This window comes from Notolepis coatsorum (genome assembly GCF_963971535.1).
Source record: "Notolepis coatsorum genome assembly, chromosome: 15".
Classification (NCBI taxonomy): Eukaryota; Metazoa; Chordata; class Actinopteri; order Aulopiformes; family Paralepididae; genus Notolepis; species Notolepis coatsorum.
The window spans coordinates 378,025-400,910 of record NC_140179.1 but is presented as its reverse complement, the minus strand read 5'-3'; the positions used below and the strand labels follow the sequence as shown (position 1 = coordinate 400,910).

The 22,886-nt window shown below is 47.0% G+C and overlaps 1 protein-coding gene across 1 annotated transcript in view; it reads left to right on the top strand.

Moving 5' to 3' along the window:
* The window catches only part of slc2a13a (solute carrier family 2 member 13a), a gene marked incomplete at both ends in the record, with an annotated part of 285,172 nt that overhangs the window by 57,494 nt on the left and 204,792 nt on the right, over window positions 1-22,886 (top strand). Inside the window, one exon of the mRNA XM_084330466.1 lies at window positions 19,595-19,803. Coding sequence (XP_084186592.1) covers window positions 19,595-19,803 — 209 coding nt within the window. The remainder of the gene's footprint in view (window positions 1-19,594; window positions 19,804-22,886) is intronic.

The following is a 22,886-nucleotide window of genomic DNA, read 5'->3' as shown; positions in this document are numbered from 1 at the left end:
GTCACCCCCAACACACTCCTAATGGGGCGGCTGGACCCCGCTCTACCCCAGACAATGTACAGGCCCGAAGAAGCGAACGGCCGAAGAATGTGGAGGTACAGCCAAGTACTAGCTGACAAGTTTTGGAGCAGCTTCCTACTTCACTACCTACCGTCTCTACAGACCCGCCAGAAGTGGGTAAAAGAGAGAGACAATTTGACAGAAGGAACAGTCGTCATGATAGTTGACCAGTCACTCCCCAGAGCTATGTGGCCGGCTGGCCGCGTAAGCAAAGTGATCACCGGTGCCGATGGCAAGGTCCGAGCAGCTGAAGTACTCGTCCAAGGGCGCACCTACACACGGCCCGTGGCGAGGCTCATAGAACTGCCCCGACTCCCAGATACTATCGATGATGACCATGACCCTATGACTTTGTGAGTTGACTGACCTTACAGCGGACCTTGAGTGGAAGACAGTGCGGTTAATCTGTCTCTGCTTAGCTAATTAGGTGGGACTAATTAGGGGGCGGCTGTTGTGAAGGATCAGATTAAACCGAATATGTATATTTATTTATATATATATATTTAATTGTATTTGTATATCGTTTGATATCCCCTGTATATTCCTTGTACAATATGCATTGAATATCCCCGTTTCTACTAAACAGCCCATAATAGTTTCATTCTACCATTGGACGAGAACCTGGCGCCAGGTTGCCATACCCCTAGGTCCAAGTTCAATCGTGCCGCCTAACATGTCGAGGCAACCCCCGGTTCCGCGCAGTAATATGCCGGGCGAAATACGTGTGGTACTATTTGTTCATAGCGCATATATATATGGCGCTCGTAAAGTAGAACTTCCTTTTTAGTCCAGTTCTTTACCCTCCAACAGAGTGACAGACGCAAAAGCCTCCCCACGAAGCACGTGCGGTGTAGTAGGGCCTACTTGGCCCAGAATAGGCATTGAGATATCGTGTAGATTAATAGTTGAATGGTCATAGTTTGGCACCATACCGTCGAGTTGGACGTATTCTATTAAGCTAATAATAGTCTATTTATGTATGGTGCATCGTTCGGTTCGAGTTCTACAGTTATCAGTACCCCCATCGTTCCTGACGTTATCTGGACGCTTATCCAGGCTGGTCAGACCCCTAGTGGTGATTGCATCCGAGGAGCTCCGGGTCAAGAGCGACTGGACCTGTATATTGGATTACTCTACCCGACGACGGCGAGCCTTCCACGGCTCTTGGATTATGCTTTGTGTGCTTTGGTTATTCCATGGATAAAGGCCAACACTGTCGAGTGTTGGAATTACCCCCCGGAGAGGACTACAGGTGAGGCGGCGCTCTACACGTGAGGTCGCACCACGTCTCTCCGTTGTGGACCGGCAGATACCGTTCCACAGAGGGTCCAGCTGTATTCGTCTGCGGCCCGAGGTTCTGTGGGCACTGGGTCTAAGACTTTGGATTCTCCCAAGACACCGTCGGCCAGATGGGATACCGCCAGCGGCTTCTCTAACCCCCCCCTCCTACTGTCTTACAACCAGCGGGACCCCCCCCCCCCCCCCTTAGTGTATCCAGCTATAATCATTTAAGTACTATCGCTATCGTTTCCTAAATATTCCAGGTTGTATACTTACTCCCTGCGCAACCAGAGATTGGACATTCAATGTTGATTTACCTACGAATACTCATTTGCCATAAAAGTGCATACTCAACATTTCAAATCATAAATGTAATTAAGTGAATGTTGTATACACCCTTTGCTGTATTAAATATTCGATTTGGTCCATTTGTGTTGGTTCGTTTCATCAGGTGGGAAAGTGTTCATCATACTTATATCTTGTACTGGGTGGCCAGAAGTTAAAGTACATGAGGTAGTGGTATTAAATATCATATCTAACAATACAGTCAGGGAATTGTACCCCTCAGCTACAGAAATGATAAAAAAAAAAAAAAAAAAAAAAAACCCTGACTAACCTTACTGTCATGCACTTGTCCTAATAAACTAACCTACACTGTAGCACTCAACACTTTGATGAACATTGTTACTCAGCTGATAGAGTTGTACCCTTCTTGCTGTCTTGTCGTACAGAACTTGTAAGTCGCTTTGGATAAAAGCGTCAGCTAAATGACTAAATGTAAATGTAAATGTAATGTTGGTGTATGGGAAGTTATGAGTCTACTAATGTCAAGCGGAGGTGATGCACCCCGTCTTGTGTACAGAGGACCGTGCCTACCTGTTGAATCAAGACATAAGTGAGAAATCACAACGGCCTCGATGAGTCATCCGTTACCGAGGACGTTACAATACAAACACAATAAAACAAAAACAAATCATTAATCTCTAGCAATGAAAAGAAAAAAAAGAACATAACTCAATTTACATGTTCGAAAAGGAGTAGGAAGAAGTATACACTTATTTAATCCTACCCCTTTTTCCACTACTCAAAAAAAAAATTTGTATTCCTTACTAATTAAAATCTTTACAAAACAAATATATATATATATATATATATATATATTATATATATATATATATATATATATACAAATATATGCAAAACATGAAATAGTTTTTATGTAAAACATGAAGAAAATAAAATACAAATATAAACACCCGTGAATGTCAAATCCCTTCCTCATCCCTGTACTGTACCTCTTGAAAATAATTTCTTCATACAGTAACTCTGTTTGAATTGCATTATTTGGCACTTCTAGAATCTAGATGTAAGAAAGTAGACTGGCTTCCACACATGAACTCCTTCGCCCCCGATTATTTCTCGGATTGGATAACTCTAACCTACATCATTTTGGATTTCAAAATGGCAGATTTTACCATTTGAACCCCTTGGTCATACACAGGTGCCAGAATTTATGAAATAAATCCTAACATGCAAGGTGTCTAAATTATGTGTTTTTTAATGGGGAATAAAAATACAAGTACATTTTTAGGATAAAATAACTCTAATCTACATCATTTTGGATTTCAAAATGGCTGATTTTACCATACCCTTTTACCCTAGGTGCCACACATGCTTATACCCTTTCCAGGTCAGCCTCATGCCCCCTCCCCTCTGCCAACCCCCGGCTCGTGTAACCAACCAAAACCAATAGCGGAAAAGGAGAAGGGGCAAAGAAGGAAGCTTTGCAGCAGCAGACAAGGTCGCCAGGAAGGATGTTGAGAGCTTCCTTACAGTCCCTGAAGTTGAGCTCATTCCTGAAACTGCAGCTTCAGCAAAGCTACGGAACAATTATGCTGAGATTCCAAACATCGCCCTTGCTAGTGTAAGGTATGGCATAGGGCTAAGGCCACCTGCAGCTATAGCAACTGCAGCTCTGATTGATGCAGGACTCATCTTAGAAGATGACACAAGTAAAGTGATTGATAAGAACAAGGTTAAGAGAGCGCAAGAAAAGTTGATGCAAGAGCTGGGGGAAGAGTTTGAGGAGAAGTGCAGGGAGGAGGGGGGGGATCTCCTGTATCCTCTTTGATGGGCGGATTGACATGACCAATGTGATGATGGAAGCTGAGTGACCAATCTTTTCCTGCAAAGATCAAGGAAGAACACTATAGTGTTGCTAGTGAGCCTGGCAGCAACTATCTGTTCCACTTTACACCAGAGAAAGCAACTAAAGAGGAGTCCCATGCAGAGCACATTGCTAAGGTCCTGTTTGCCTGGCTGAAAGAGAAGTTCTGATAAGACCTTGTGGGCCCTTGGAGGAGACTCAACCAATGTCAACACTGGAGTGAAGGCAGGTGTAATGCGGACGCTGGAGCTGCACCTGGGGAGAAAGCTGGTCTGGTTGGTGTGCAACCTGCACACTGGTGAACTTCCACTGCGCCATCTCATTGTTGAAGTTGATGGGGCTACTCTGTCAGACAACAAATGATCCGAGCCAATAGGACAGCTCCTTGATTCTGTTACAGACTTGGAGATCAAGCCTAACTTCACCAGGATCTTTGTTGGCCCTCCGCTGATCAAGCTGCCTGAGAAGATCATTCAAGATCTCTCAACTGATCAACACTATGGCTATAAGCTGGTCTGTGCAATCAGGGATGGAGTGCTTTCTGCAAGGCTGGCTCTGCTGGAGATTGGACCGGTAAACCACAGCCGCTGGCTCACCACAGCAAACAGATGCCTCAGGCTCTGGGTGTCAAAGCATCAACTTAAAAGAAAGAACCTGAATAATCTACAATGCATTGTGGAATTCATCATTGGAGTGTATTATCCATGTTGGTTCAACATGAAGGTCAAGCACTCCTGGATGGAAGGGCCTAGGCACATCCTGTTTCAGCTGGACTGCCTCAAGTCTCAGAGGAAGGAGGTGCTGGATGTTGTGATGCCAACTGTGAGAAGATCTGCTTGGTATGCCCACAGGGAAGCCATCCTCCAAACACTGCTGTGCTCTGAGGATCAGAAAGAGAGAATTGAGGGGGTGGAGAGAATCCTGGCCATCAGGGGAGAGGGGGATCCAGACACTCAGCTGGGAGACTCCTCTGTCAGGATCAGAAGAACACCTCACATCAATAGTGACGCTTCCAGCATTGGTGGCTTAATCAGCTGATCAGAAGATGTGTCAGAGCCACCTCTCACCTGCTCCCTAAGCACCTCAGAGGTGAAGAACTTCATCAACACCCCCATGGAGGTTCTCGACTGGCCTTGCCACACACAAAGCATCAAGAGGGTTGTTCAAATGGTGACTGAGGCCTCTGCTAAGTACTTTTCACAAGAAAAAAGGGATGGAAGGATCGGGGCTCAGGAGACCAGCAGGAGGCTGATGTCCAAGAATGAATCCTAGCAGGACTTGTGCAACCTGGTAAAGTTCAAGAAGATAAGAGGATTGATGGAGCCCCATGGATTTTCTCAATACATTGAGACGTTTGTTAAAATGGTTACTGAGGTTTCTGCTGAGTAGTTCTGGAAAGTACTTAGAGAGCTCACCTATTTATGGCTGACGTTGACTTTAAGTTTGTGTTTGTAGGTTGGTGGCTAAAGCAGTACAGTAGGAGACCTTGCTGTCCAAGAATGAGTCCAATCAAGACATTGGAACCTGGCAAAGTTCAAGAAGTCAGGAGATCGAGATTTAGCACTTAGATGTTTGTGTGCATTACAAATACAATTTATTATTGTTAGTATTATTATTATATTTGGAGTTGTATCCAGTTATATACAGTTCACTTGTTAATACATTTGATGGCTTTGTCATTATAAATGATTTCCCATATATTTTTAAATCTTTGAAAGGGGATGGGTAAATTTGGTAATTTTGTAATACAAAATGATGTAGGTTAGAGTTATCGTATCCTAAAAATTATCATATTTCTATTCCCCATTAAAAAAACACACCATTTAGACACCTTGCATGTTAGGATTTATTTCAGATTCATTCTGGCAAAAAAAAAAGAAAAAAAATGGCCGCCCTAGTCAGTCTGTCCGACTTACGACTGCTCTTAAACCCTGCTCTTAGTTAAGACCGAATCCAGGAGAAGGGGCCGTTGATGAATCCCCAAATCGGCCCGAAAATTTCTTAAGTGGAGCTAGGTCAAAAATGCATCTGATCTTTTGTCTTAAGTCCGTTGGTGAATGAGACCCAATGAGACCCAAGTACAGAGAGGCGTGGGGGGTGGGGGCCACAGCCCCTGGCAACTTTTTGGGATAACCAAAAGGGATTCCTCCACAATGGCATTTATTTTCCTACTGCAGCCAAACTGACACAAGTCAGTCAACACTCAACGAAAACGAGACTCCCGGTCTCTATTATAATATATCTCTCAGTGGTGTGGATAGGAACTAACCCCCTCTAGCTTTTTAATCTCTATATACTATGCCTTTTCCACTGGTTACTGCCTTTCCCATCAGATGCCCATCGTGGAGAATGGCACGTGGAGCCCGGCTGGCGATAGGACCGCTCTAAATGTCAGCGCATGGGCGGTTCTGATCTAACATTTACTGAGCGGGCGGCCGTATTGCATGTCTAAAAGATATCCATCTCTTTCTTCTCTACCTCACTATCTGTGACTCTGACTCTCTCTGTCTCTCTCTCTCTCTCTCTCTCTCTCTCTCTCTCTCTCTCTCTCTCTCTCTCTCTCTCTCTCTCTCTGTCTCTCTCTCTCTCTCTCTCTCTCTCTCTCTCTCTCTCTCCCCTTCTTAATAACGGTCTCCCCTCCTCCAGGTACATGCTGGGTCTCTCTCTCTCTCTCTCTCTCTCTCTCTCTCTCTCTCTCTCTCTCTCTCTCTCTCTCTCTCTCTCTCTCTCTCTCTCTCTCTCTCTTTCGTTCTCTCTCCTCTTTCCCTGTCTCTATTTCTTTCTACATTTACATTTAGTCATATAGCTGACAAATGGGGATCCGAATAAACTAAACTAAACTAAACTAAACTAAACTAAACTTGACAGCAGTTCAGCGGGAGGGGTTTACGTCTGGCGGCTAAGGGTAAGTCGTGGTATATTGTTCATCTAGCAATGCCAAGGTTGAGTGCTACACTCTGAGTGCATAGTGGTATAAACATACAGTAGTATAGGTATTAGGGGTGTAAAGGTACACGTATCCGTACCGAACCGAACAAGTTTCAGTGTGTACCGTACGAATACACCGGTATGTTAACCACTAACGACCGCCCACCGGGGGCTGTTTTTTTCACAATCTAATATAATTATTATTATAAAAAAAAGAAATTACGGACGGCTAGGTGGTGTAGTGGGCAAGGCACTCGCCACCAACACAGGAGACGCTGGGTTCGAGCCCAGCTCTCGGCGTTGCTACCAGCTTGGCTGGTCGTTCATACTAACACAATTGGCAGTGTTGGGGGTGGGAAAGCTGGTGGGTGGGTCCTGGTCGTTGTAAACAGCGACTCCTACAGTTCGGTCGGGGCGCCTGCTCAGCGAGGAAAGGATCTAAGGGGGGGTAGTGTGATCCTTCCACACGTTACACCCTCTCAGTGAGAGTCCGCGCTGCCAGGTGAAAAAGAAGCGGTTGATTGGCTACACATGTGTTGGAGGAAGCACGTGATAGCCTCCACTCTCCCAGACCGACTGTAGGGGGTAGGTGCGCAGCGACCAGGAAGGGGATTGGGAATTGGCATAACTACTAACATTGGGATGGGAGAAAAAACGGAGGAAAAAGGAGGGAGAAAAAAGGAGAAAAAAAAAGAGATTACAAGTTGATTATTTTTTTTATCCACTTTTTCTCCTCCTTTTTCTATTTTTCTCCCATCCCAATTTAGCCGTGCCAATTCTCCCCTCCCCTGTTGCTCGCATGTGCCCCCCACTGGCCGGTTGTAGGGAGGATAGAAGCCCATCACATGTCCCCTCCGATGTGGAGGCAGCCAGTCACATCTTTTCACCTGCCAGCGCGGACTCTCATTTGGCGAGGAGTAACGTGTAGGAGGCTCACACTGCCCCGCCATTTTCCTGTCTCTGCTGTGCAGGCGCCCCAACCGACCTGTAGGAGTCGCTGTTCACAACGACCAAACTACCACCCATCGACTTGCCTCCCGCTAACTCTGCCAATTGAGTCAGTATGACGGCCGGCCCAAGTCGGAGGCAACGCTGACAGCCGGATTCGATACCGGTGTCTCTTGCGTTGGTGACGAGCGCAATGTCTGCTGCGCCACCCAGCCGCCTTCACAAGTCGATTTTTGTTTATCCACTTGTTCTCCTTATTTTTCTATTTTTCTCCCCATCCCAATTTCGCCTCGCCAATTCTCCCCTTCAATTTTCCCCTCCCCTGTCTTGAACGTTGCTCGACTATACCTCCCACTGGTCGGCTGTAGTGAGGATAGAAGCCTTGCATCACGTGTCCCCTCTGGTACACGAGGAGGCAGCCTGTCGCATCTTTTCACCAGAGCGAGCGAGAGGGAGAGAGAGAGATAGAGAGGGAGAGAGAGAGAGGGAGAGAGAGAGATAGAGAGGGAGAGAGAGAGAGAGGGACACACACAACCTCCCGACCGCGCGGGAATGTGTGTAAATGTGTGTGCACGCGCAGGGATGGAGCTTCTCCACTCGCATATCACTGTCAAAATATCGTTGACAGTGATAACTTTACATATGTGTTCCATAGACTCACAGGAATTGTGTAAAGTTGCCCAAATAGTGAAAGGAATAGCAATGCATGTCCCCTTTAATAAAAACTATCCTAACCTACACTTAAGCCCTACTCTACCTAGTAATTTAGACTAAAAACTATATTTTAATTTCTACAATAAAAGACCATTTGCCCCACTCTACCTGGTGCACTCTGCTTTAAGCCATCTCTTTACCCCTATCTTGAATCTTTGTGCATTAGATATGGTTTTCGAATGATATTCGAGAAAGAAGAGGGTAGGATCAGGTGATATTGTCCTATTATTATGCAGTTATGTTATGCAATTATTGTAGTCCAGGAGGGAGAGGTCAGAAGGCCCGTGCCTGCACCACGCACAAAGGGTCTGGGTGTGTGAGAGAAGGTGCATGCTGTAGATAAGGCTGCCGGAGTGCTTCGGTAGTTAGGCAGCTATGAATTCTTCACGGCTGATCTATATGCCCCTACATATAGTGACAGGTATATTTCTGGCCATGGACAGGTAGCGGCAGTGGATGCGACTGAAGATGAGCTGAAGGAGGGGATTGACGTAGGGACAGGTAGGAAGCACATGGTGAAGTGGGTAAGGGTATGTAGTAAGAAGAAAGGAACGTTTTTTTCGGAAGATGAATAGAGTAAGAAAGGGTCTACTTATCCGTCTGTATAGGGTGGTTTTCTCAGGTCATCCTTCCTCAGAAAACTCGAAAAATTAGATAGGACCACTCCAAATGTCAGCGCATGGGCTTTCTGACCTAACATTTACTGAGCAGGCAGGCGTATTGTATTCTCTCTCTCTCTCTTCCTCTCTCTCTCTCTCTCTCTCTCTCTCTCTCTCTCTCTCCCCCTCTCTCTCTCTCTCTCTCTCTCTCTCTCTCTCTCTCTCTCTCTCTCTCTCTCTCTCTCTCTCTCTCTCTCTCTCTCTTCTCTCTCTCTCCCCTTCTCTCTTCTCTCTCTCTCTCTCTCTCTCTCTCTCTCTCTCTCTCTCTCTCTCTCTCTCTCTCTCGTGCGGTGACTTGTTATGAGTCGCACGGGACAGATGAGAGTCGCCGTCGTTTCACGAAGGGATTTCCGCTCTCGCCTGCAGTTCAGTCACGACTGAGACGAGTGGGAATGTTCCAGAATGGTGTGATTCACGTGTGATAATGGCTTTTTCCTGAGCCATTTCTTCAGAGCCATCTGCTTCGGCAAGATGTGACTATGTATGCCCCCTGATTAATGTCTGTGTCTGTCTCAAAGGGACACTTTGACATGTCGGAAATTAGTAGTCTGTTATTTCTCTTGACCGGGCACACTTTCCTTCCACATTCTGCTGAAACAGTTCCCCCACGTTACAGCATGTATGGAGTGTGATCGAACATTCTGATCCCCATCAAACACCGCATTAACTTTAAAACACTACTCCTCACCTTCAAAGCCCTCCACAGCCTGGCCCCCCCCTACCTGACTGATCTCCTTCTCCCCTACCGCCCAACCCGTTCCCTCCGGTCCTCCTCCACTGCCTCCCTCACTGTCCCGACATCCAAGCTCAAAAACTTCGGAGATCGGGCCTTCTCTCGCACTGCACCCCGACTCTGGAACTCCCTCCCCCAGTCCATCAGAGACTCCCCTACACTCTCCACCTTCAAAGCTCGCCTCAAAACCCACCTGTTATCCCTTGCCTTCAACCCCCCCCACCCCTAAACCCCCCCCTCCCCTCCAACCTGATCGATATGTCTCTAGTCTTTTTTTTGTGCCATCAGGCTGTCTCCCCCGTTCCCCCCATGGTCTCATGTTCCTTTGTTTTTGTTTCTTTGTTGTTTTGTTTTGTTTCTTTGCTTTCGCCTCTTTGTTTGTACCCCTGCTCCCGACTACTGTCAGCGACTTCGGGTTATTGAGAAGCGCTATATAAATTAAATGAATTATTATTTATTATTATTAATACAAAACAACAAACACTAAGACTTACTAGAGGGAGAACGGTGCGACACGACGTGGAGGAACAGGGGGTAACTGGAGGAATGTCGCCACAACGAAGGGGAGACAGACAGACACCTAAATACCCCGACTAATTAACAATTAAGAACACCTGGCCAACACAGAATCACAAACAACACCTAGACAATAAGCAAAGAACAACTAAACACAACTAAACACAAAAGCAACTCCTAACAACCCAAAACAGTGCATGACATCACACCAGGGAAGGGAAAGACAACAACAGTACACACCATGACACCACATTAATCATACTATTAATTATTGTTATCACAGTAGTCAGGATGTCCAGTGTACTGGAGCGCACCGATTGTTTGTCACCACTAGAGGGTGGTAGGGCGCCAATGTCAGGCCGAGGGCCAATGTCAGATAGAGGGCATTGCCCAAAGTTAGGTGGAGAGTACTGCCCAACGTTACCATCCTGCCCAGTCCAGCCAGGACCGGGCCTAGGATCCTGACAGTACCCCCCCCTCAACGGGTGGCTTCCAGACACCCGAAAACAACGTCCATAAGCAGGTGAGGGAGGAAGCCGGAACCCCGGAGAGGACCCAGGGAGAGGACCCGAAGACGAGGGACCAGGAGGCTGAACGAAAAACCCAGGAGGGGCATAGCAGCCAGGGGGGTAGAAAACGGGCGCAGATGCCCGGAGAGGGGGGGTGGGGACGGGAACAGAGGCCCGGGGAGGAGGACTGGACCTGGGAACAGAGGTCCGACGAGGGGGGGTGGGGATGGGCACCGAGACCCGGGGAGGGGGGCAGAACCTGAGAACCGAGGCCCGACGAGGAGGGCTGGACCTGGGAAGCGAGGCCCGACGAGGGGGGGTGGGTACAGGTGTAGAAGCCCGGGAAGGGGAGCTGGACTCTGGAGCCGGATCCCGGACGAGGGGCCCTCCAGCCGCCGGACTAGGGACCGGTTCAGGAGAGCCGGAATGGAGGTGCGGCGGCGACGACCCCCGGAGCAGGATCCCACGCAGGCCCCGGCGAAGACCACGGCGAAGCCCACGGCGAAGACCCCGGCGAGGACCAGGACGCCGATCACGGCGCAGAGCTGGACCAGACGGGGAGCCAGGATCCCTCGAGGAGCAGGGCGGCGGCACCGCAGCCGGGCCAGGGGTAGAGGCCGGGCAGGATGTGGAGACCGTGCCGGTCTCGGCGGCGAGGCGTGGTGTAGGACCCGGGGATGAGGAGCCAGGACCCAGAGCTGAGGCTGGACTGGGCGTGGAAGCTGGACCAGCTGTGGAGGCCTTACTAGCCATACTAGCCTCGGGGGCTAGGCTAACTGTGGGCCCTGGACTCACTGTGGGAACTGTGCTAGCTGAAAATGCCTGGCTAGCTTGGGACATCTGGTCCGTCTCAGGTACTAGGCTCACCCTGAACCTGGAGCCTAGTCTGGCAGTGGAGACTGTGCTAGCTGGAGACATCTGGTCTGTCTCCGCTACCAGGCTCACCCTGAACCTGGAGCCTAGGTTGGCAGTGGGCGACTGGTTAGCTACTGTAGCGGGGCTAACAGGCGGGGCTGTGCTAACTGGGGACGGCCGGTTAGCTATTGGGACGGGGCTAACGGGCGGAGCTATGTTAGCTGGGGATGCCTGGCTAGCTTGGGACATCTGGTCCGTCTCCGGTACTAGGCTCACCCTGAACCTGGAGCCTAGTCTGGCAGTGGAGACTGTGCTAGCTGGAGACATCTGGTCTGTCTCAGATACTAGGCTCACCCTGAACCTGGAGCCTAGTCTGGCAGTGGAGACTGTGCTAGCTTGAAACGGCCGGTTAGCTATTGAAACGGAGCTAACGGGCGGAGCTAGGTTAGCTGGGAGTGGCTGATTAGCTCTTGACACTAAGCTAACCGGCGGAGCTATGTTAGCTGTGGACGTCTGGTTAGCTGTATGAGCGGAGCTAACGGGTAGAGCTGTACCAACTGTTGACGTCTGGCCATCTATAGTGGCGGAGCTAACAGGAGGAGCTGTGCTAACGGGGGACAGCCGGTCAGCAATTGGCACGAAGCTAACGGGCGGAGCTAGGTTAGCTGGGAGTGGCTGGTTAGCTATTGACACGAAGCTAACGGGCGGAGCTAGGTTAGCTGGGAGTGGCTGGTTAGCTATTGACACAAAGCTAACCGGCGGAGCTATGTTAGCTGTGGACGTCTGGTTAGCTGTATGAGCGGAGCTAACGGGTAGAGCTGTACCAACTGGGGACGTCTGGCCATCTATAGTGGCGGAGCTAACAGGAGGAGCTGTGCTAACTGGGGATGGCCGGTCAGCTATTGGCACAAAGCTAACCGGCGGAGCTAGGTTAGCTGTGGACGTCCGACCGGCGATGGACATCCGAGCAACCTCAGCGGCTGTGGGAGGATCTAGGCTGACCGTAAGCCTGAGAACAGTCGGCAGGCTAGCTACCCTAGCCTTCGGCTTATGCTTCTCCATGAGGACAGCAACATGTCCAGCCATCTCCCACATCGCCGTCTGCAGTGTCGGATTCTCAGTGGCGACCTGGTCGATCTTCCGGAGTAGGAACCCCCATTTGGCCAGTGAGTAACTCTTCATGTCACCGGCCATCAGGGCCAGGACAACGGTGATGGTATCGCTTGCCTTTCCTGCTGCATTCGTTAATGTTGGTGGCGACATTCTGTCACGATGGGGTTAGGTAGAATGCAATAATACAGAAAGGGAAGGAATGGAGGAGGCAGAGGCGAGGAGTGAAGCTTGGAGAAGGGTGTTTACTGTAGAATCCAGTGCAATACAAGGAAAAATACAGAAACTACATAACAACTTCACAATACAAAACAACAAACACTAAGACTTACTAGAGGGAGAACGGTGCGACACGACGTGGAGGAACAGGGGGTAACTGGAGGAATGTCGCCACAACGAAGGGGAGACAGACAGACACCTAAATACCCCGACTAATTAACAATTAAGAACACCTGGCCAACACAGAATCACAAACAACACCTAGACAATAAGCAAAGAACAACTAAACACAACTAAACACAAAAGCAACTCCTAACAACCCAAAACAGTGCATGACATCACACCAGGGAAGGGAAAGACAACAACAGTACACACCATGACACCACATTAATCATACTATTAATTATTGTTATCACAGTAGTCAGGATGTCCAGTGTACTGGAGCGCACCGATTGTTTGTCACCACTAGAGGGTGGTAGGGCGCCAATGTCAGGCCGAGGGCCAATGTCAGATAGAGGGCATTGCCCAAAGTTAGGTGGAGAGTACTGCCCAACGTTACCATCCTGCCCAGTCCAGCCAGGACCGGGCCTAGGATCCTGACACTTGTATGTGTTGATTGAGAATCATATCAATGAAAATGTTACTGGATCTACAGTAATATCATGTTTTTCCAATGTTTTAGATACTCTATACTTTAGATGGTTACAGGCAGCCATGTTGAAAGAGAGACAACTACAACATTATGTGCATGTTAGTTTCCAAAAAAGGCAATATAATAACAATCAGATTTTGCTCATCAGCTCCTGTATTGTAGCATACTCCAACTATTTTGTAGCCAAACTATTTCACTGAAATTCTTGGTTTTGTCTCTCTATCTATCACTGATTCTGTCAGTCTCTCTCTCTCTCCCTCCCCCTCTCCCTCTCTCCCTCCCTCTCTCTCTCACTCTCTCTCCCCTTCTTAATAACGGTCTCCCCTCCTCTCCTCCTCCAGGTACATGCTGGGTCTCTCTCTCTCTCTCTCTCTCTCTCTCTCTCTCTCTCTCTCTCTCTCTCTCTCTCTCTCTCTCTCTCTCTCGCGCTCTCTCTCTCTACATTTGCATTTACATTTACATGCCACAAGTTGCATAAACATAAGTCATAGATATTAGTATAGTAGGAGGAGTGCATGGTAGTATACGACAGTAAGAAGTTTAGTGTTAAAAAATAATATATATATATTTAAAGAAATTTCAGATATTGATTGAAGAAGTGTGTCTTTAGTCAACACCGACTTTAGTCTCTCTCTCTCCCTCCCTCTCTCTCTCACTCTCTCTCCCCTTCTTAATAATGGTCTCCCCTCCTCCAGGTACATGCTGGGTCCCTCTCTCTCTCTCTCTCTCTCTCTCTCTCTCTCTCTCTCTCTCTCTCTCTCTCTCTCTCTCTCTCTCTCTTCTCTCTCCCCTTCTTAACACATTCCCGGCCATTGGGGGCCGTCTAATCTCACTCTATAAGGCCAGCATTTCAAAACAGACTTGTATTGTGCGTGAGGTTGTTTGTAGAGCTAAATCTATACTTTATAGTATTGCTATCTGTCCATTCTCATTGTCAATTGAGACCATAAACCGTCCCTTCAAAATGGCTTAAAGAAATAATTTTTTCATCAATATGTTCTCATTTTATAGCGTCTTGAATATGAGCGTTATATGGGATTTGGTCTAGTATATTTCCTGGAAGGCGAGATACAGGGCGCTAAGCTAATAACATTAAATTGAACAGCGTTTCGGCACTACAGAAGCTAGAGCTAAAACTCAAAATGCATATTGTCGGTATTCATGGTCCACCATGAATGCATGAAAGGGGGGGGGCGGGGGACCTCGTTTCTGATTATTGATTACCAATAACGGTGTTAGCCTCAGTAGCCACATTCGCTGATTGCCTGGTTGGCTATGATAACAAGGCCTGATCAGCATGTAATTTACGTGAAAAAGATCTTACCGTGGGCCGGTTGGATCCCCAAGAAGATTTCCCAGTTATCGATCGCCATCTGGTAGATCGATATGTCCATTGGCTGATGATATATTCCTTTACTGCATAGTGAATTCGGCGTCACAAAAGGTATTCCAAGCTACAGGCTACACGTATAGATTCCAGCTAACATGAAACTCCATTCAAAGTAAAAAAAAAAAAGAAAGCACCGTTCTGCCACAGGCAGTGTTAATTTTGTTGACTAAATTGATGACGAAAGATGTTTGTCAACAAAGGTTTTTTTCATGACGACAACGAGACGTGACGTCACGTTATTGAATACCATGTGACGCTAACGAGACTAAATAGTTTATTAAATATCGTTGACCACAACTGAGGACACAAAAATGTAATTTACAAAAACCAGGACGAAATTTCTCTTCATGTATGTTGATATTGTTGACTAAAACAAAACGAGACAAACTAATTATAACTTTTCTTAATGCCATCGTCCCGACAGAACAGTGTGACGGCTGACAGGAGCTCTGTGTTATTAGCATTAGCTGGAGCTATTTGAAAAGCTAGTTTTAGCTTAACGTTACTTTGGCTAAAGTTGGGACTATTCATAATCCAGCTGCAGACCTGCAAGCAAAGTACAGCAAGTTGGCAAAGGAGTATTCCAAGGTAAATCACTTATTCACCACATTGTTTGTATTTCCATCTAGCTCGCATTAGCTAGTGGCTAAGCTAGCTCACGCGAACGTGGCTAACTGATCGAACTCTCGCACACAATTAATGACATAATGCAGACAGCCATACCGGTGACAATGTTTAGCTTTTAGTGCCAAATGATAAGAGTCTGAGGCGGAGTCTCAAAAGAGAATAACAACATGCTAAAATTGACCAGACCTGACACTGACCTGGCTGAGAGAATTGCTGAATATACTGTATAGAAATGTTCTAGAATGTTCGGTCATGACATCACCACAAATGTTCTAGAATGTTCGATGTTCTAGAATGTTCGGCTATGTCATCACCACAAATGTTCTAGAATGTTCAATGTTCTCATTTTATGCCTGTCTTTTTTCTGTTGTGAAGCACTTTGAGCTGCAGTTTCTGTATGAAAGGTGCTCTACAAATAAAGTTTATTATAAAGTGTATTATTATACCTGAAAAATCTAAGCAAATTAATCAATGGAAGATGATTCAACAGTATACAGTACTATGAGGGCAGACGTTCCACTCTACTGGTTACAATTACTTACTTGTTCGTTGATAAAGAAAAATTATGTCCACAGCCGCTCCAGTGTAAAACAAAGATATCCAAATGGATGGTCCAAAGATGCACACTGACATTAATCCAAATGTTCTAGAATGTTCAATGTTCTAGAATGTTCGGCTATGACATCACCACAAATGTTCTAGAATGTTCGATGTTCTAGAATGTTCGGCTATGCCATCATCACAAATGTTCTAGAATGTTCGACCATGACATGATACTGTGACATCACAAATGTTCTAGAATAATCTATTATGACAATTATATAATACAATAACCTAAATATAGCTTTGGCTCCTACAAGTACTGAATTCTGCCATCCGGACACATGCAATTTGAAATATGATTATAGAATATAGAATATCAGGCATAAAATGGTTATGCGATTAAAATGTGATTAATTAGATTAATTAATTACAAATCCTGTAATTAATTAGATAATTTTTTTTAATCACCTGACAGCACTAATATATATATATTTACTTTTTAATTGCATGAAACATTATGAAGTATTCTCTTATGCCGCTTTTCCACGGTCTGCACAGTACCTACTCGGCTCGGTAGTACCCCCCCCCCATAGATATATATAAAGACGGTACCCCCCCCCCCCCCCCCCGTCAGTGTAGCTGGGGCGCCGTGACGTCATCTTCAACGCGACAGAGGATTTCGACGCTAGCTATCAAGCTACTGTATTAATCCAGTGCCTTATTAGCTCAATTACGCTAGCTGCAATGCTAACCGTTAGAACGCGAGGCTACTACCAGTTCATCCACATCGGCGCCTCCATATTCCATTGACGTTTCTGTATAAAACATGTAGGGCTAACGTTTAAACTCGCGAAGCTCTCTCCACTTCTCTCACACTCTCGTATCCCCGGCTGTCTCCTCAAAACAAACCTGTGGCGCCGCCTCTCCGTCTCTGGGTGTGTGTGTGCGCGCGTGTAAGTTGGGGCGAGTGTGTGCATTTTTTTTTCTTTGAGAGGGAGAGACGAGAGACGGAGAGAGTAAAGGCAAGCGCTGCGCCAAAGTAAGTCATCTCAACCGCGGCGGCTTATAAACTGATGTGAGGGATTGTGAGAAACATCACGATGTCCGCGATACGTTTAAAAAGTGTATCGTTTATGAACTGTACCCGATATTTATTTAATATCGTCATATCGCCCACCCCTACAATGTACCAACAACCATTCTGTGGGTGAACTCATTGAGCTTAGTTGTCAATTAATGATACTAATACTAATCTATACAATCACCTGTTGTTGAATAAATACCATTACTTTCTAGTTATTACTAAAAAACAGTATATATAAAACAGTAGCTGTAAAAATGAAAAGAAAAAAAGTTTTATAATTTATATAATATAATATTTTTTTTTTTATGTATGCACTGGTATCGGATCAGTATAACCAGACCTAGACCACCTCTAACTCTAACCCCTAACCAGACCTAGACCACCTCCAACTTTAACCCCTAAGTTAGGGTTGTGACTTAGAGGTGGTCTAGGTCCGGATAGGGGTTAAGAGTTGGTCTAGCCCTTTACATCCATCTATCTAAATAATAATAATAAATTATAATGAATGCTTAACTACCCCTAAGTTACCCTAACCAGACCTAGACCACCTCTAACTCTAACCACTAACCAGACCTCTTCCATGTGGCACTTTAACACTGACCTCAGAATGTGATTTTATATAATGTTTTTATGCAAGCAGATTGAAATCAGTGTGTACTACTACTAGTACTACTGTGTGTTCTGTTTACTTAGTTTACAGTATCCTGTTATAGAATAAACCGCTGCCAGACACAGCAGAGAGAGAGAGGACAGACATGACAGAGAGGACAGGCACAGCAGAGAGAGGACAGACATAGCAGAGAGAGGACAGACACAGCAGAGAGAGAGAGGACAGACACAGCAGAGAGAGAGAGGACAGACACAGCAGAGAGAGGACAGACATGGCAGAGAGAAAGGAAAGACACAGCAGAGAGAGAGAGGACAGACACAGCAGAGAGAGGACAGACATAGCAGAGAGAGGACAGACACAGCAGAGAGAGAGAGGACAGACACAGCAGAGAGAGAGAGAGGACAGAGAGGACAGACACAGCAGAGAGAGGACAGACATGGCAGAGAGAAAGGAAAGACACAGCAAACAGAAGACAGACAGAGTTCAGCGTTGTCTCTCTGGTCAGAAACAACGTCACCACATCCGTAATGCTCTCTTTGATGCATACATTGGACCATGTCTACACCAACATATACTGTAGGAGCAACAATACATTGGACCATGTCTACACCAACATATACTGTAGGAGCAACAATACATTGGACCATGTCTACACCAACATATACTGTAGGAGCAACAATACATTGGACCATGTCTACACCAACATATACTGTAGGAGCAACAATACATTGGACCATGTCTACACCAACATATACTTCCTGTGTATCACTTGTGCCGCCGACTCAGATTCCCATAGGTTAAAAAATAAATACGCAATTTAAATCAGAAAATTTTCTATTTCTGACTTTCTGAAGTTTTTTTCCATTAACTAAAAATAGACAAAAAAGTCATCCGTTTTCGTCGACTAAATCTAGACTAAAACAAAAAAGACAAAATTGAGACAAAAACTGACTAAGACTCAAATGCTCAGACATTTAGTTGACTAAACGGAAAATAAATGAAGATGACTAAATATGATAAACGAAAAAGGAGCACTTGACACATGACTAAGACTAAAACTAAAATGAAAATAGCTGCCAAAATTAACACTGGCCACAGGGAACACTGCATTATCGAGACAGCGCCCCTACGAGGATCTGGCCGGTAATGCACTTTTCAGAATTCCAAGAGTGGGGTAAATCTGCAGTGCCGCTTGGTGACATTGAGTAGGTTATTAAAATGGAATAAAAGCCAAAACAACCTTGCCACGTGGTTAATAACGGTCTCCCCATCTCTCCTCCTCCAGGTACATGCTGGGTCTCTCTCTCTCTCTCTCTCTCTCTCTCTCTCTCTCTCTCTCTCTCTCCCCCATTCTTTTTTCTTTTTATCCACTTTTTCTCCTTATTTTTTCTATTTCTTTTCTCCCATCCCAATTTCGTATCGCCAATTCTCCCCTTCAATTCTACCCTCCCCTGTCTTGAACGTTGCTAGACTATGCCTCCCACTGGTCGGCTGTAGTGAGGACAGAAGCCTTGCATCACGTGTCCCCTCCGGTACACGAGGAGGCAGCCTGTCACATCTTTTCACCAGACACGCATGGGAGGCTCACGCTGCCCACCCCCGACACTTCCTGTCTCTGCTGTGCAGGCGTCACCCAACCGACCTGTAGGAGTCGCTGTCCACAGCGTCCAATCCCCACCCATCGACTTTCCCACCCGCTACCTCTGCCCATTGAGATAGTATGACGACTGGCCCAAGCCGCAGGCAATGCTGACTCGAGGAGTCGGCGAGACCGGAGTCTCTTGCATTGGTGACGAGCGCAATCTCCGCTACGCCACCCAGCCGCTCTCTCCCCCATTCTTAACACCCGTCTCTCCTCCCCTCCTCCCCGTCTCCCCTCCTCCCCGTCTCCCCTCCTCCCCTCCTCCCCGTCTCCCCTCCTCCCCTCCTCCCCTCCTCCCCTCCTCCTCTCCTCCTCTCCTCCCCTCCTCCCCTCCTCCCCTCCCCCAGGTACATGCTGGGGCTGTCGGTGCTGCCGGCGGTGGTGCAGTTCCTGGGCTTCCTCTTCCTGCCGGAGAGCCCCCGCTGGTTGATCCAGAGAGGTCTGACCCAGAAGGCCCGCCGCGTGCTGAGCCAGATCAGAGGGAACCAGAACATCGACGAGGAGTACGACAGCGTCAAGAGCAGCATCGAGGAGGAGGAGAAGGACTGTGGAGGAGGTGAGGAGGAGGAGGAGGAGGAGGAGGGTATAGATGAGGAGGGGGGGGGGGGTCAGGGAGAGGACGGGGGTGAGGATGAAGAGGAGGAGGAGGGTATAGATGAGGACAGGGGTCAGGATGAAGAGGAGGAGGAGGGTGAAGATGAGGACGGGGGTCAGGATGAAGAGGAGGAGGAGGGTGAAGATGAGGACGGGGGTCAGGATGAAGAGGAGGAGGAGGGTATAGATGAGGACGGGGGTCGGGATGAAGAGGAGGAGGAGGGTGAAGATGAGGACGGGGGTCAGGATGAAGAGGAGGAGGAGGGTATAGATGAGGACAGGGGTCAGGATGAAGAGGAGGAGGAGGGTGAAGATGAAGAGGAGGGGGGTCAGGATGAAGAGGAGGAGGAGGGTGAAGATGAGGACGGGGGTCAGGATGAAGAGGAGGAGGAGGGTAAAGATGAGGAGGGGGGTCAGGATGAAGAGGAGGAGGAGATAAGATATAAGATAAGAGACATATTGAGAACTTTATTATCCATGGAGGTAAACCGCTTTATTTTTGAATAATTTGTGATTCGGGGTCTGGTTCTGCCTCCTCCCTGATTGGGTCTGGTTCTGCCTCCTCCCTGATTGGCTCTGGTTCTGCCTCCTCCCTGATTGGGTCTGGTTCTGCCTCCTCCCTGATTGGGTCTGGTTCTGCCTCCTCCCTGATTGGGTCTGGTTCTGCCTCCTCCCTGATTGGGTCTGGTTCTGCCTCCTCCCTGATTGGGTGCCCACTCTGGTGGGAATTCCAACCGGGCCAATCAGCGTCTTGTTTCTCGGCAGACTGGCAGAATAATATTAACACTTGAAAGCAGCCAGACTGGAAGCACCTTCACACAGCTGAGTAATGAAGGGCAACAGAACGCTGCCTACCTACCAGGCGGGGGACAATTGCGTTGTCGTCAACAACACCACACACACAGCGATGGCAGAGAAGGGGGGCAGAAGGGAGGGGGGAGGGGGGGGGCGTGTTGATGGACACGCTAGCTAACGGAAGGGGGAGGAGCCGTTGACGAGGTCTATCGTAGGTGAGCCGACCTAAACCATCATGAGGTCATTCTGCCACGTCCGCAATACGAGGCTGTGGGCCAGTTTGAGTTGAGATGAACGAGGCCGCCCCCGAATAGTGACGCTGTTTTTTTCTTAAATGACACTGTCGTTTATTAAACTGGACTTTGAGGACTTTGAAGAAGTATTTTTCACGCGATTTTTGGGCTCGGCTCACTGAAAAGAGCTCTTTCCGGCTCCCAACCGACTCCTCCGATTTTTTTAGTTGCTTAAATACATTTATTACCAAAAAATATCTAAAATGAATTACTAATATAAAAAAACATAATTATATCAAAGGTAATTTTTTTTAGTTTTTTTTTTAAATGATATAGCTTTATTTACATACTCAACATGAAGCAGTGTGCTACAGAAAAAATAGTGTCATAGCCTTTTTTGCAAGCTTTGGGTTACAGGTCTAGGTGGTTGTGGTGTACTGGATGATGCTGTAGAACAGATTGCAGCAGCAGCAGCAACAGTTGCAGTAAGACACACTGGCACCTTCCGTAATAGCAGGTTCCCTGGCTTGTCTTTTATTTTCCAATTGTTAATTGTACCGCTTTTCCCGCTGTCACTCATTTCCTCACCTTTCCAGTGTGTTGTCTGTTGCGCTAGTGTGTGTTCTCTCTCTCTCTCTCTCGTCTCCCCCCTGCCCTCCTGTTCATGTGCACTGCTCCCCCCCCCCCCCCCCCCATTCTAAGCATTACTCTCACCAGCCTGCCACGGTCTTCACAATGTGGTCTTTCAAAAGAATGACATTTTTCTCTCTCTTTTTTTTTTTATATCAGAAATGCAATCTCAAAGATATAAAATATATAAGCTAGTCCTTATTGCAAGTCGGCACAGGTAGGATCTTTGAACATGTACAAAAAAAAAAACACACATCTAGAGAACCCCCCCCTGGGAGGCAGATGAAAGGGGAGATCTTTGGTTGACGACTACAGGTAGCATATCAAAGCAGTTTGAAAAAGTTAAAAAAGTGTCTCTATCTCACAGCATAGCGACACCCAGCGAGCCGCAGAATCCTCTCTCCTATACATCATATTGTGGTTCTGATCTTGCTCCTCGACAACGAGGGACTGCTTTCTCGGGTCTGTAAGAGCTGTTTTTTTCGGGCTTAGGGAACAGTGGCGGTTCGATTCCCGCTCCTCCCAGGCAAGTGTCCTTGAGCAAGACACTTAATCCCTAATTGCTCCAGATGAGCAGGTTGGCACTTTGCATGGCTGCCTCCGCCGTCGGTGTGTGAACGTGTGAGTGAACGGTGAATGTGAGGAACAGAATTGTAAAGTACTTCGGCTATATAAATGCAGTATTTACCATTGGCCATTCAAGAATTTTGGCCATTAAGCCCGGAAGCGCTATTTGGCTATGTGATCTCCGTTAGACCCATACCCGCGGGAAGATGTTCTGAGTAGGGGGTGCTGTGCCGACCAAGCAACCCTCCCTTCTGGCGGGGAAAAAAACGTGTTGTATCTTGCAGTGGCACTGTATAGAGCATAGGTGTCAAACTCACGGCCCGCGGGCCAAATCCGGCCCGCCACGTCATGTGATGTGGCCCCCCAAGAGCTTTTTTTTTTACATTAATATTGGGTTAAAAAATAGCAGTGTTAAAATAATTGTGGGTTAATGCGTTAATAAAGCTTTAACTTTGACAGCCTTAGTTATTACACATTCTTACACATACATGTATGTTGAACATCTGAGGTAACAAAGGAAAAAAGCCAAAAGCACTTACTCCTCAGACATTCTTTGACAATTTTACAGCCCAAAATACAAAAAAGATCCAGGCGGAATAGGTAACAAAGGGTTGAAGAAATATTGTCTGAACTGTCAGATGCAAACTAGCTGTGTGACATAACCGAGCATCTCGCTCAATTGAATAAGAAGCTGTAGGGACGCAAACAAGTCCCACCCAAAACTTGACCAACATAGTTGTGAACTGAGACAACCCTTATTTTGTTATTTTTGAGTACAGTTACAGTTGTGTGTTCATGCAGACACATAATAACAATTTCA